Source organism: Acyrthosiphon pisum, chromosome A3, assembly GCF_005508785.2.
Source record: "Acyrthosiphon pisum isolate AL4f chromosome A3, pea_aphid_22Mar2018_4r6ur, whole genome shotgun sequence".
Classification (NCBI taxonomy): domain Eukaryota; kingdom Metazoa; phylum Arthropoda; class Insecta; order Hemiptera; family Aphididae; genus Acyrthosiphon; species Acyrthosiphon pisum.
Window position 1 is genome coordinate 25277358 of NC_042496.1, and position 13561 is coordinate 25290918.

General features: G+C 27.1%; 1 protein-coding gene across 1 annotated transcript in view; it reads right to left on the reverse strand.

Annotated features, from left to right (window-relative positions):
* LOC100570464 (WD repeat-containing protein 60) overlaps nt 1-13561 on the reverse strand; it is a 25445-nt gene that overhangs the window by 5671 nt on the left and 6213 nt on the right. Inside the window, exons 7-13 of the mRNA XM_003246057.4 lie at nt 10657-10953; nt 9977-10131; nt 8115-8209; nt 7950-8041; nt 7546-7709; nt 7331-7476; nt 6595-6653 (exon numbers count right to left, since the gene is read on the reverse strand). Of these exons, the coding sequence (XP_003246105.1) occupies nt 6595-6653; nt 7331-7476; nt 7546-7709; nt 7950-8041; nt 8115-8209; nt 9977-10131; nt 10657-10953 (1008 nt within the window). The remainder of the gene's footprint in view (nt 1-6594; nt 6654-7330; nt 7477-7545; nt 7710-7949; nt 8042-8114; nt 8210-9976; nt 10132-10656; nt 10954-13561) is intronic.

A 13561-nucleotide genomic window follows, 5' to 3' on the forward strand; every position in this document is an offset into this window, starting at 1 on the left:
AATAATATTTTTTTTTATAAATTGATGTATATTAACTATTAGTACCTATGAAATAGATGCTAAGGTAGTATTATAATCATAATACCTACTACCTTAGGCAAATATTAATCGATTTCAGTCCCTTACATTGGATTATACATTTTATAAAATACTGTAAAATATGTAAGTAAGTTTTAAACTAAAAAAACATAATAAATTGTATAAATTGTTCTATACATAAATGAAAGTACCTGAATATTAGTAACTACAAAAATTAATATTTTTTATTTTTGTCATTATTATCAATTTATATTATCATAATGTATTACTCATACAATAATATTCTGTCTAATTGGATTTTTTTTATTTTTTTATTTATTAAATTTCAAAATGTATGTATTAAACATTTGTTTTAAAGTCTTGCAATGAATACTATAGTGTTAGTAATTGGAAATCACCAGAGTTTGCAATTGAAAAAATAAATTCCGTTTTATGTTATTTACAATGAAAACGTTAAACTACTTTTGTGTTTATCTTTATTTAGAATTAACACGTTATCCAAGTTTTGGGTTTATCATTATTTAAAATGTCATACCTATTATATTTTTATTAAGTAATAACTAATGTGGATAGGATATAGAATATAATATAATCAATTTTAATGTCTGTATGCATGAAAAAAATATTTCTATAAAACCAATATTACTTTTAAATAAATGGATTTTAAATAATTTCGTATTGCGTTATTTTTGTACAATAAAATTCTATAAATTACGTTTTGTGATGTTTTTTGTTTAATGATATTCTATAAATTACGTTTTGTTTTGTTTCATGATATATAATATACTTTGTTATCGTTATGTTTCGTTTTGTAATATTTAATTATTTTTGATTATCGCTTTCCGTTATAATTACGTTTAAAAATTTCAATTGTTTTTTGTCAAATATTACGTTATTATAAGGTTTTCAAGCCTTGGCAATCACTAATTAAAATGTTTGAATTTCGGTAAGGTTTATTTGTTTGTTTTTTTGGTGAAAACCACTATCGGCTGGGAATGTTGTGTTGTTTCGAGACTTAATCGACGATCGTTAGCTATACTAAAATGTTGTGAATTCGATGGATGTACATGAGCTGTTCAGAATACGATATTTTTATGAATTTAGTTCCGCGAATAATCGTTCCCAACAATAAAAATTATTGCTTTAAACCGATAAACATTTCTAAAACTTTTATTAGTATTTTGGTAGATCAATAGATCATAATAATAATTAATATTATATCAGTTGGTGTTATAAAACCTATTATTTTTTTCTTATATATAATTAAGTTTACGACACTAGTGGATTTTCAAAAAAATTTTTCTTAGCTACATTATATCGTATTTTATACAATAATTATCACTCTAGTGTAATTATTATTTCACATCAAATTCTTTATACATTTGGTTTTGTCACATTAACGAGTCACTGTTAATAATTTATAATATTTTAAAATTCTTTTCATCTTTCTCGAACAATTAAAACTTGCTATCTGACAAATATCAGTACAGTTCGGAAAATATTACACACAATACTAACTAGGATAAATTAACAACATACCATACAGACGTAAAACATAACTTTATAGGCATTTAATGTACTTTCATGTTTGAACAATTTATTTAACTGTAAAAAAATATATATTTTTTAAATTAATACTATTTTTTTTTTTGGATTCGATTCCATTTTTTCTTTTTTATAACATAAAAAAATTATTGTTTACATATCAGATACAACCTAATGGAAAATATACATGTTTTTAAAGTAATAATTTTTATTTCATTTTATTTGATTGCTGTTTAATATTCAGCTACTATCGATTTATACAATATTCTATGTGATGATTTAATATTATTGCATTAATTAAATATTTAAACATTTTTTTTTTTTAAAGACATGTCATTCAACATGCTAATAAAACGTAACACAATCAGTATTACAACTGCTGTTGCTTTATCTCGTTAAAACAAATTAATCATACTTTCTGTTTAATTATATAACTCCATTTATATTTATATAGGTAGTTAAAAAATTGGCTTACTTTTCTTTAATGAATTCCTTATAATTAACATTTTATTCAGATAATATGTACTTACTACACTATAATATAATCTATAGTGAGTATTGTCTCAGAGGTTAGAACATTTTTCTATCTATTTTCTTTTTTTTTTGTTTAGTTTTTAATTATCATAAATTAAATTTACATCATTTAGTTGTAGAACACGTTTTTATTAGTTAAACGGAATTAAAGTGGTACTACCCATATCTTATAAAATATATATATATATATATTTATATGTATTGCGCAAAAAAGAAATAATTATAAAATAATGGCATTGTCTCTTGTTTACAAATTGTCTTTAAATGTGCAATCTACTCTCCTTTTGTTTGCGGTAGGTACAGTTACCTACCTGGCTACCTACCTATAATTAGGTCAGAACGCGGCAGCAGGTATAATAGACAAGTATTGTAATGTTGTTTTTATTAATTCTGGGCAAGCAAAGGGGGTATATATTTGTTGTCCGTTCTGGTTACGATACGCCATTAGTTAATTAAATACAAACATGGTCAACTGGCCAGTGTACGGGGGAAATATTATTACAACCTACGCACGTGGATTAAAACACCGTTTTGGATAAGCTACTCCGACGGGCGTGTGTATCGTTAGGTCAGGTTTGTGTTCAAAACGAATGAAAATAACTTAAAGACAATTTCGAACAATGAAATACTGAAAAAAAAAATGTGAAAACTGTGTTATAACTGACAAAAATGCAATAAATTTAATGTAATACATAATATAAATCAACAGACCATGTCTTAGCTTTTTAAATATGTCTGCATGTGGTCGTAAGTATAATATTTTTTAATTATTATAAACTTTAACAAACTAAAATTATTTAACCGTGAATTCAGCTGTTTTCGTGATCTTAACGGAAACATAATAATTATTATTTATTACCCACTCAAATGTTAGCTGGTAAACCACAAATTTTGGCGCAGGAATTATTATATAAAATGTGCTTTCAGTGTTATCGCGTTTGAATGGCAATTTGTTCATAAGTTCAATTTACTTTAGTGCTTTAAATGGATAAACATACTTTTTGTTTCATATGTACAAAATATAGAAGTTTTGAGTACCCATACAGTATGAAAAGAAAAGCTCTGATTAAAACTGTGTAAGTTTTTATAATTCTACGAAGTATACTCAAAACGTAAACATTACTAATGTAAACTATAATATTATTGTTCCATAATTGTTCAAACATAACGTACATACATTATTAAAGACCTACCTGTCCTAGCTATATAAAAATACAGAACATTTGTTGGAATCGTAATGTTAAAATGCATAAATATTATTTCAAGTACGTACTCGAGTCTAGGTATTTATCACTATATACGTCATAAAGTAAGTTCAACATAATAGTAGATACCATATAAACATCATTATATTATTATTATGTTACAATTACGGTGAACGCAGTCGTAGAGAAGTACAAAATATTAATTTATACAGTTTAAACCTTTATCGAACGGGAATTTATATTCGGGTCAGAATTCTAGTGAATTATTACGATTAGACCCCAGTTTTACGCTTCGGACTGTGCATGATAAATATACAGTTTAAATGGACAAGCTGGTGTATTCGATTACCTTACTCGGACCGTGTATGCCCCATAGTAAGTTCTGTGAAATCAACTACAATTCACGAGAGTTTAATAATTTTGCTGCATTAAGAACTTTAAAAGAGTTCATTATTTTTTATGCCAGTCATCGACTTAAGAATTCGTTTTGTACATTTTACTTTTTTGGCATAATAGGTATATTTGTTTTTGGGCAGGATACATTTTTTTCCGACCATTACAGTCGCCATGGTAACTAAACAATAACAACGATAAAAGAAAATTAATATTGTGACATTATTGTTTTTACTTTATTAAATATTTATAGTACCTAAGTTACCCTTAGCAACCGACGAGTACTTAATATAATTACGTTACCATAGCAACCCCCAAAAAATACCGCAAAATCAGGATACAATTTTTTTGTAATTTGTTTTTTTCTTAAGGTTACCTATAGCGACCTACGTTACCATAGCAACCTTATTGATAAACTATTGTATATAATTCCATTTTTTACCTTGTAGTGGAGAAAATATCAAGTGGCACGTTTTTATTATAATTTGAAATATGTAAAATGTGAACGGTTATTTTTATGTTCATTTTCCTAAGATTTTATATAAATTGATTGATAGTATTATATAAATTGTGAAACGTATAAAAAAAAATTGATAACTGTGAAATCAATTGTATTATTCTTATTTATTTGTACACACAAAACAATCGTTCCTATAAAATATTGAACTTTTTCAATTTGTGTTAATTAAATTAGGTACAATTATAATATCACATTGTTCAAAAATTGTGTAAACATAAAACAGCATCGCCTATTATATGGAATAGTTATATAATTACTTTAGAGGCCTTCCTGTGTTATGTATGGTTTTACATTACATTTAGGTTGACAGTCTTGGTGTGCAGACTTGATTTGATAGATCAGTATTTTAGGACCACCATATTATAATTGTTATGTAATATAGAGTTGTCGTGACCCTTGCATAGTTGGACGTCTTATTTAGTATTTTTTTTTTTTTATTGTTAGCTAAATCCTTTTCAGAATATTGCTTTGTCGTGGCTAATTAAAATAAACATCGAAATCTATATCTCGATCTTAAAATTATGTTTAACATGGATATTTTAACTTTTAGGTTTTCAGTACTGCTTAATATAATTTATGGATTATATTATTTTAAACTAATACAATAAAGTTAAAAGGAAAAACTTGGTATATTTTGATCTTAAATTGTAATATTTAAATTTTCATTTGATGGATAAATTTGTGATTATTAGATAATTTTCCAACTTATAGAAACAATTCGAATTCCGGCATTCCGAATGGTTTAGTGGTAACATATTTTATTTAAGTCGTCAACTTTCGCATTTGTATCCATGATACAAACAAAATCTATATATATAAAAATGAATGTATGTGTGTCAGTGTGTGTGTCCATGTTACCATGACAACCATTTATATATTATTTTGAGATTTCCGTCCGTGTGTGTCACCATATTACCATGGCAACCAATTATATATTGTTTAGAGATTTTCGTCGGTATGTGTCTCTCATGGCAACCAATTATATATTATTTTGAAATTTCTGATGGAATGTTTTGTATATAAATGGTTGCCATGGTGATCTGTAAAACATATTATTCATATAGAGTTGGCAATTTTAATGGACAACGAAGTGAACGGGATCAGATATGTTTATATACATAGATAGATTATACCTATAATATATATATATATAATAATAATTATTGGTTGCCGGGAAACGAAGTGCACGGGATCAGCTAGTTATAATAATATAATCAAACTAAAATTATTTAGTATTACAGAGGAAAAAAAAGTATTTATTTTGCTTATATGTTTAAATACATACTTTAGGTATTTGTTTTTGCACTTAATTACATTTTTCCATATACACTTGAATAGTTTTTTACAATACAACTTGTCTGATAATTGTACGATATAATGATATTTAAAAAAAACAACTCAAAACCATAGACTTGAAATTATTAATGAGATGTGGAAAAAAACATTAAACCAATATTTGACCGTAAATTTTTTGTATGTGTACCAAGAAGTATTAAAATACGTACTTTGATGTCTTAACTTATATAATTATAATTTATATGGCAGCCGCTATGTGTAGAGTATTTTAATAATATTGTTTCACCTAAACGTACAGTGTTACACGGCGCGTCGTATAGGCAATATAGATACTTCATTATGTAGATAAACATTGAAAAATAATCGATTATTGATTTGGGTTACTGATCTGTGCATTACTTAAATATTATGTAAGCCAAGTACCCGGTAGAAATTTACTGATTAGGTAAATTAATAATTTTTTTTACCAACTATTAATAACCCTTTTTACTGTCAAACTGATTTTCCCCTTGAAAAATGTCCGTGATGCATTATACATAAAATATTTGACTATTACGTTTTTATTTTTACTAATAACATCTAGAAGTAAGTATCAAACAAACCTAGAACGTTAAATATATTCCAAAATCAATATTATCTTAAGTATGTTTTTTAAATGTATGCTATGGTTTCCAAAATATAGAATTTTTACATTTTGTAGCTCTACATTAAGGAAAGAAGAAAAGAGATGTGTACCTGCAAGATGAGCGTGTCCTCATGGCTTAATTTTATCCCTTTAACATAATTATGTTTCGTTGTAGTTCGTTTATATGGATCTGGTAGACTAGTAATTTATAATAGATCGCGTTAAATATAACCACCATGAAACACAATTGTTAGTTGTTACGTTCTTATTGTTCTATGATATTATTTTAAATTATTAATTAATTTTATAATTTAAATATTTATGCCAGCATGTCAACATTTTTGGTAATACATTAACAAGGTATATTAGTATTTTAATACGCAAGTGCATCACCTGTTTTCAATAAAAAATAAAAAACGAAAACAAAAAATACTTACCAAAAAAAAATTCAAGTCAAATGGGCAGATATCCAATGAGTTAACGGAAAAATGTTCACCTATAACATTTATAAGATATTTCTCAATTCTCCTTTATTTTTTTACATCATTCATATATGGAGGTGTATAGTTAGTTTATTAGTTATACTATGAATACATATTTTGGAATCAGTTATTATTTTAAATTTATAAATTTTTTTCTGATAAAAATTCATATATAAATTATATAGTTATGATAAAAAATGTATGATAAAGTTTTAATTTAGACCATGAGGATATCAACAGAATAAGTTCTATAAATTAAACGAATCAAATACGATGAAATAAATAAAATGACGATTAGTCATGAACCAAAAATATGACAGTTTTCGACGGAAAAACAAAAATAAAGAACAATAATTTTAATCTGTCGGGTAGAGACCACGCCTCGTTGCCTCGTCATTTAAGATATAGAAAAATGTATCAGTTAATTTTTAACAATTCACAGTTTTACACAGATATTCAACAATAATAAACATTGAATCTGATTTAAAAGAGAATAACAACTATGTGTATATAAAGTTATGTGGTTAATACATTTTTAAAAAAATATATGAAACTCTGACGTAAAGTAAAATATTACTGAATAATTAACAAAACATAACATAGAATTGGAAGTTAGAGTTGATATATTGTTACACAATACAATTATAACAGTAACCGTTCAAGCTAGTTTTTTTAAACTATTTTAAGTTACCTGTATTCTCGTAGGTAAAGTACGATGGCCATACTTTGTGTCCCCCCAAATTGCACCGGAAAACAAGTCCACAATTAGTGCCAATAAAAGCGTCCTGATTGTTATTCAAGCATAAGCACGTGGCCGTGACACCATCAGACAAATATCTGAAATTGTTAATGAGTTTACGTAATAAATTATTTATTGAAAAACGATATGACAATATGTTTTCATACCTGGGGACATTTTTATTGGCATTGATAGTTTGCGTTTTAACCAGTCTCACGGAACTCCAAGGCGCAGTGCCGGCATTTTTGTTTTCTGAAATTTCGGAAATGTCTGCCCAACTATCTACGACCGTCCATACAGCCAACACAAAATCTTCATCCAAGCTACAAAGCTGAAAACACGATTCGTTAACTATATTTGTTTTTTAAAAATTAATTCTAGTACCGATGATAAAATTATACCACAGTAGTGGTAAACCGTAAAAAGGCACTGGTCTGCTGTAAGTTTGATATAAGTGGACAGGTAGTGATAGAGAGAAATTAAGAAATACTTGGAAAAAATGAAAATACAACATTGTGAAAATTATGCATTTTACGGAAATAGTAAAATATGCTGATTTATTAATACTAACCTCGTCTGGTAATTCTTCGTTAGTCACGTTATTGTATGTTACCGTGCTTAAGCCAACAATTTTCGACCTATGACCTTGGTCAATTGACAACGCTAAACAAATTCAAACGGCTTTAATTCACATAATTTGGTCATTGTGTATAAAATTTTCTAACGTGCAATGTACCTGTATTGTAGGACGGTGAACGTAGTGGACAGGGGAGACCGTTGACTTGCTGATGATGCAGTTTGGATTCTCTTAAATCCCACACGCATATACTCCTGAAAGAAACAAAAACGGGTTTTTTTTTTTACTGTACATTATTTCAAATGTATAGTTCAAATGTTTCATAGTATGAGAAGGCTGTATGACATAAGCGTCAAAGGCACAAAAATGACATTTGCGTCAAAATGTTTTTGGACTTCAGTGCCAATCTAATATTATATTATCTATTATTATCTAATATGTTATACCCAGTATATGACATAAGCGCCAAAGGTGTAAAAGTGACGTATTATTTGCCCCAAAATTAATGTTTTATATAAGTAGTTATATAAAAATTTTGATTTTATAATAAATTATCAATAATAGTTTGTTCAATTATTATAATATACATAATAAGTAAATATAATTTTAATAAATCAGTTGATTTTTTCAATCTTATAAAAACTTGTCAATAATAAATCTATTAATTTAACCATGGCACAAAGTACCTAAGATTTTGGCACTTAAGTACGATAAGACTTTTTTTTTCTTATCTCATTTTTCCCTTATGTTTTCCCCCGTATAATGCATATGCAGTAGGTACGAGTGTTTTAGTTGACAATCTAGTCTTATTTTAAATATGTATTACCATAGTAATAATACGAAATAACTCGTAAAATTTTTTTTAATAAAATAGTAAATTATTCTATTTGTACGAGTTAAACATCTGTCACTGTTTTAGGTAGCTATGGACTAATGTGAATATTTACTTTATCTACTTATATAAGTAGATTTATACATTCATAATTTATAGTGATGTTTAGGTTATCTTAAAAATAATTATCGCAGTACCCAAATATAATTATATTATAGTCTTATTTAATAATGATGTGTTGTGGTTCATAATCCATTGGTTGTATTTGAAAACACAAACGCATCAATATTATAGTTTAAAAAGGTTAAAGGATTCAGAATAAAAAGTCAAGTAACATGATCATACTAATTTTTGAATTGTTTTTATTATGATTAATTATTAATTTTAATTATAATAACCATTAACCACCGATATTAAATTCTAATCATTTTTTTAGACTTTATATTCAAACAAATTGTTGTACAAATTTATTGTTAATTTCTCAATATATTTTATTATAAAAGCTACATTTTTGTTGACATTTTAACAAAAATAATATTTTTAAAACAATTTATGGTATAAAACCCATGTATTACTGAAATCAGCTGGTATTCTATGATTATTTAAAATTAAATGCATTTTAAAATGTTTAAAGTTTTTCAAGTCAAAACCTAGATGGCGCCACATAGTTCTTAGTAGCTACATATTTTATTTCCTCTTGATGTCGTGTATTATTAATTTAATAAATTAATTTTAATATTTTAAATTTCTATTTAAACAAAATGTTAAATTGAATATATTATTAAGTTATTAATAAAATATAACTGAATATCAATCTTATTGTAAACAACTTCCTAAGTATTTGTCATTTTTATACACTATTACTAAATACCCAGACAGCAATTTTTTCTTTAATAATATTACTATAACATTATAATAACGAATAATATTAGTATAACGTTATTATAATAATATTATAATATTATAATTACAAAATGCTGTCTGGGTACCTTCATACAGTTAGTAACATTATCCATAGAATATTTTGTTTTATAAACATCTTTCTAAAATTACTTTAATTTAAAATAATATTTTAAGTTTTAATTTAATTATTATTTTATCAATTAATTTAAAAAACAAATGCACCAAAATGTAGATTACAACCATATCGTGTAGTAGGTACCTACATAATTAATAATATGTATTTTACCCATCTACGTGTGCAGCTGTGACAAATCCTATTGTAGACTTGAAAATTGTGCAAAATGATGTAACATAGTTAGGGCACTTTAGAACATACTCGGGATGTTCTGTAATTGATACACTCCAGATACATATAACATATTGATAAAATGAATCCGTCACCTGAAAAAAAACATCGTACAACTATCAAGTATTCTCTAAAACTTGATTATTTAAATTAAAATTATACATATCATTCCAATTAGATATTAAATAATATTCAATCACAATAATTTAAATAGTTAAACACCAATTTTCCACAAGGATTAATTCATTTCAAATATAGATGGCATGTTAGGTTTCAGTTTTAAATTGTCTGAGCCATTATTCAGTATAATGTATAACTGATATAACTCTATAACACAATGGACTCACTATTAATAATATCATATTAACTACATCAAAACTATATCAATATCTGTATCATCTAGTAAACTAGCTGGTATCTAAACACTTTTGATTTTTGGCAATTAGTTGTTTCATTATTTTAGTTTTTTTTTTTTATAAACTTTAATTTTAGTTATTAGGTATTTTATTTGAATACAAATAAAAATAATACAAATGAAAGGAAATTATTTACCAGCCAAAAGGTTTTTGTTATAGGTTATTTGAATTTAAATGTAATATATTATACTATGTGATATGTACTTCATGCGTTGTAACAAGTGACTCGACATTTGACGTAACTCTCGAAAATTCGATGGATGTGACTGGACGTTTTGCAAGGAATTTCAAAGAGGAGACTGCCGGGCTTAGATAGCCATTGCTGAAGCCCATGTCGAAGTCATTAGCCACTAGCCTATGTTCAGATCGATCCATCGACTGCTGTTCCAACATAGAAAGCATCATTCGGGCGACCTCGATCACTCGGTCAGGATCTACCACGGTGAAGTGTGTTCGAAGACGATTATCAGATGGTTCATTACCACCGACACCCCGTTTCGCCTGTAACAAAAATAATCGATTAAAAGCTTCAACATTTGGTACTATTAGACAAACGTGCGTATACTATCTAATATCTACAACGCTTCAAACGCACATACTAAATAGTAAATAGGCCCTAACTAGTGTGAACAAACGAATCAGTTATGAAACGAAATTAAAATAAAATAAGATTCTTAAAAATATCCATTCTCTAGTTTTAATTCCACTTCGCTCGTATTTTTTGTAGATTATAAAATCAGGTATCGAAAAAATCAAAAATTAAAATAAATTGGCTGTATTATGAAAATAAAATTAAAGTTAATTATAAAAAATTAATGAAAAAATTAAATTAAAGAGGAAATAGTAAACATGAATAAGAAAATCAATAAATACCTACGGATACCTATCAGAAAAACGTAAGAACACAATAATGTATACCTACCTATGATATTTCATTTAAAAAAAAAATTATTAAAATAAAGGTTAAATTATTTTTAAATAAATTCAGATAAATATATAAAATGGTTAGATTAATATATTATATAAAGTTGCAGTGAACTTTCCGATATGAATAAATGCGGTTTTGTTTTAACTTTTGAATCGCCCATTCAATCAAGTTATAATAACATACGATAAACTATTAACGGTACAAACGATGCACTAAGTTATACATATATATTACTCTGTATTATGATGCATCCCAAAATATTTTCGATGGATATACCATAGTCACGAAACTAACGTATTACAATTTCTCATGAAAGTCTTCCCACGAAAATAAAATCGATAGCCGCAATACTGATATAAAAATCCAAAAAATAATAAATACATATATCGTATATGTATAATTATTGTATACATGTACATATTATTTGTAGTATAAAGGTATATTAATAGTTACGTTATATATGATAGTTTTGTCTAACGTAATTCTGTAAATTTCTATTATACAAGAAGCGATTCCGATCAAATGTAATATAATATATATGTGTATAATATTTTGTCACGGGAATAGGTTCTGTAACCTTATATCCAATTATCAAATGGTTTTCCTTAATTTATAGAATACATAGCAGAGCATTGTTTCAATTCAGTGAATCCCGTCCCAGGAAAATTGACCAATGAAATAGAAATACCCGTGGCACCATCTCCACAATTTTTAAAGAAACATTTTATTTATTATATATTATTATACCTATTAGGTATCTATATAACACAAATTAAAAGCTGTCTGCTGGTTACCGAATTTAGTTGAGAGTTGAGAATGGCTGGATCGCGATGTGGCTCATTTTTTTTTTGTAAACGGTCGTATTGTTCTGAATGAGGCTTTTACGGAAAGAAAAATTGGAAAATTTGAGAAAAACTGACAGGCCTTTTTTCCATGTGATTTTTCTATAAATGTTTTTTTCTTTTTTTATATTTGCCTCATGGGTTACAAATTATGATACAAAACACCCTTATGCGCCGAATATTAAAGAACAAATTGACCAAAGTTTGGATTATATAAGAGTTGCCATTTATTACGGCAACGTAGTGCATGTGGTCAACTATATAATGTATAAATGAAAAACTTAGAACCGAGAAATCACACAAATACGAATACAAAAAAAAATCATTTGCTGCATTGTAAAGAGTCTTGCTACCAAGGTTACAAATTATGAGCAGTGCCGCGATAACCGGGTGTGTTGCGTGTGTCAAACACACGGGCCCAGGACCCCAACCCCATAATGGGGGGGGACGGCGGCCCAATGATAAAAATTTAAAAATATATAGAAAAAAAAATAAAACCACATTGTTATAATAATAATTATTAATGATTGAACAAGATTGAACAATAGATTTTGTTTTGTACACAACATTATAATCATACATCAACGTTTCTTTTGCGTATAACCGAGATTAATAATAGTTTGGTTGCAATTGATTGAGATGCGTCTTGCGAAGTAACGCTCAATTTGAACAATTTAGTGTGAGTGTGTTTACGCGTTTCGTTAACCTTATTTTGTATGAGTGAAAACTCAAAATTTCAAAGTATATTTTCACATTTGGAAAAATGAATTGTACAATACTCAATAGGTTAACTTTTCAATTTTCAAGAGTCATTTTATTTACACACGGGCCCAAATTGGTGTTGTTGCGGCACTGATTATGAGATAAACTATTAAACTATTCCATTATTTTTATAATTTAAGGGGCCTCGCCATCGCATTGATTTAAGGAAAATGTCACCACCCGAGATCGATGTGTTAGTCGTCAATGATTATTAGTGTGTGTGACGTCCATGCGGGTCAATTGTAGCAGTGCAGAGGGCTCTCACACGCACATGTCAGTATGTAATATTGTGATCATGAAAAAATGTTTATTTTTCACTCAAACACACGATTCTAATTCCAACAAACGATTAACTCGATTTGCATACTGACAAAATATTCTTTTTTTCCACAACATCTATGAGGCATCGGTCGAGGTACATTTTTAAAATTGTATTTAGTTAATTAAATATTTAAGCTTGAAATTCTGAATTTTTCACAATTTTTATTACATTTTTAATTACAAAAATTAAAAATATGGCTCGACCGTTTCCTTGTATATATTACGGACAATCAGAATATTTTTTCAGAATAAAAAT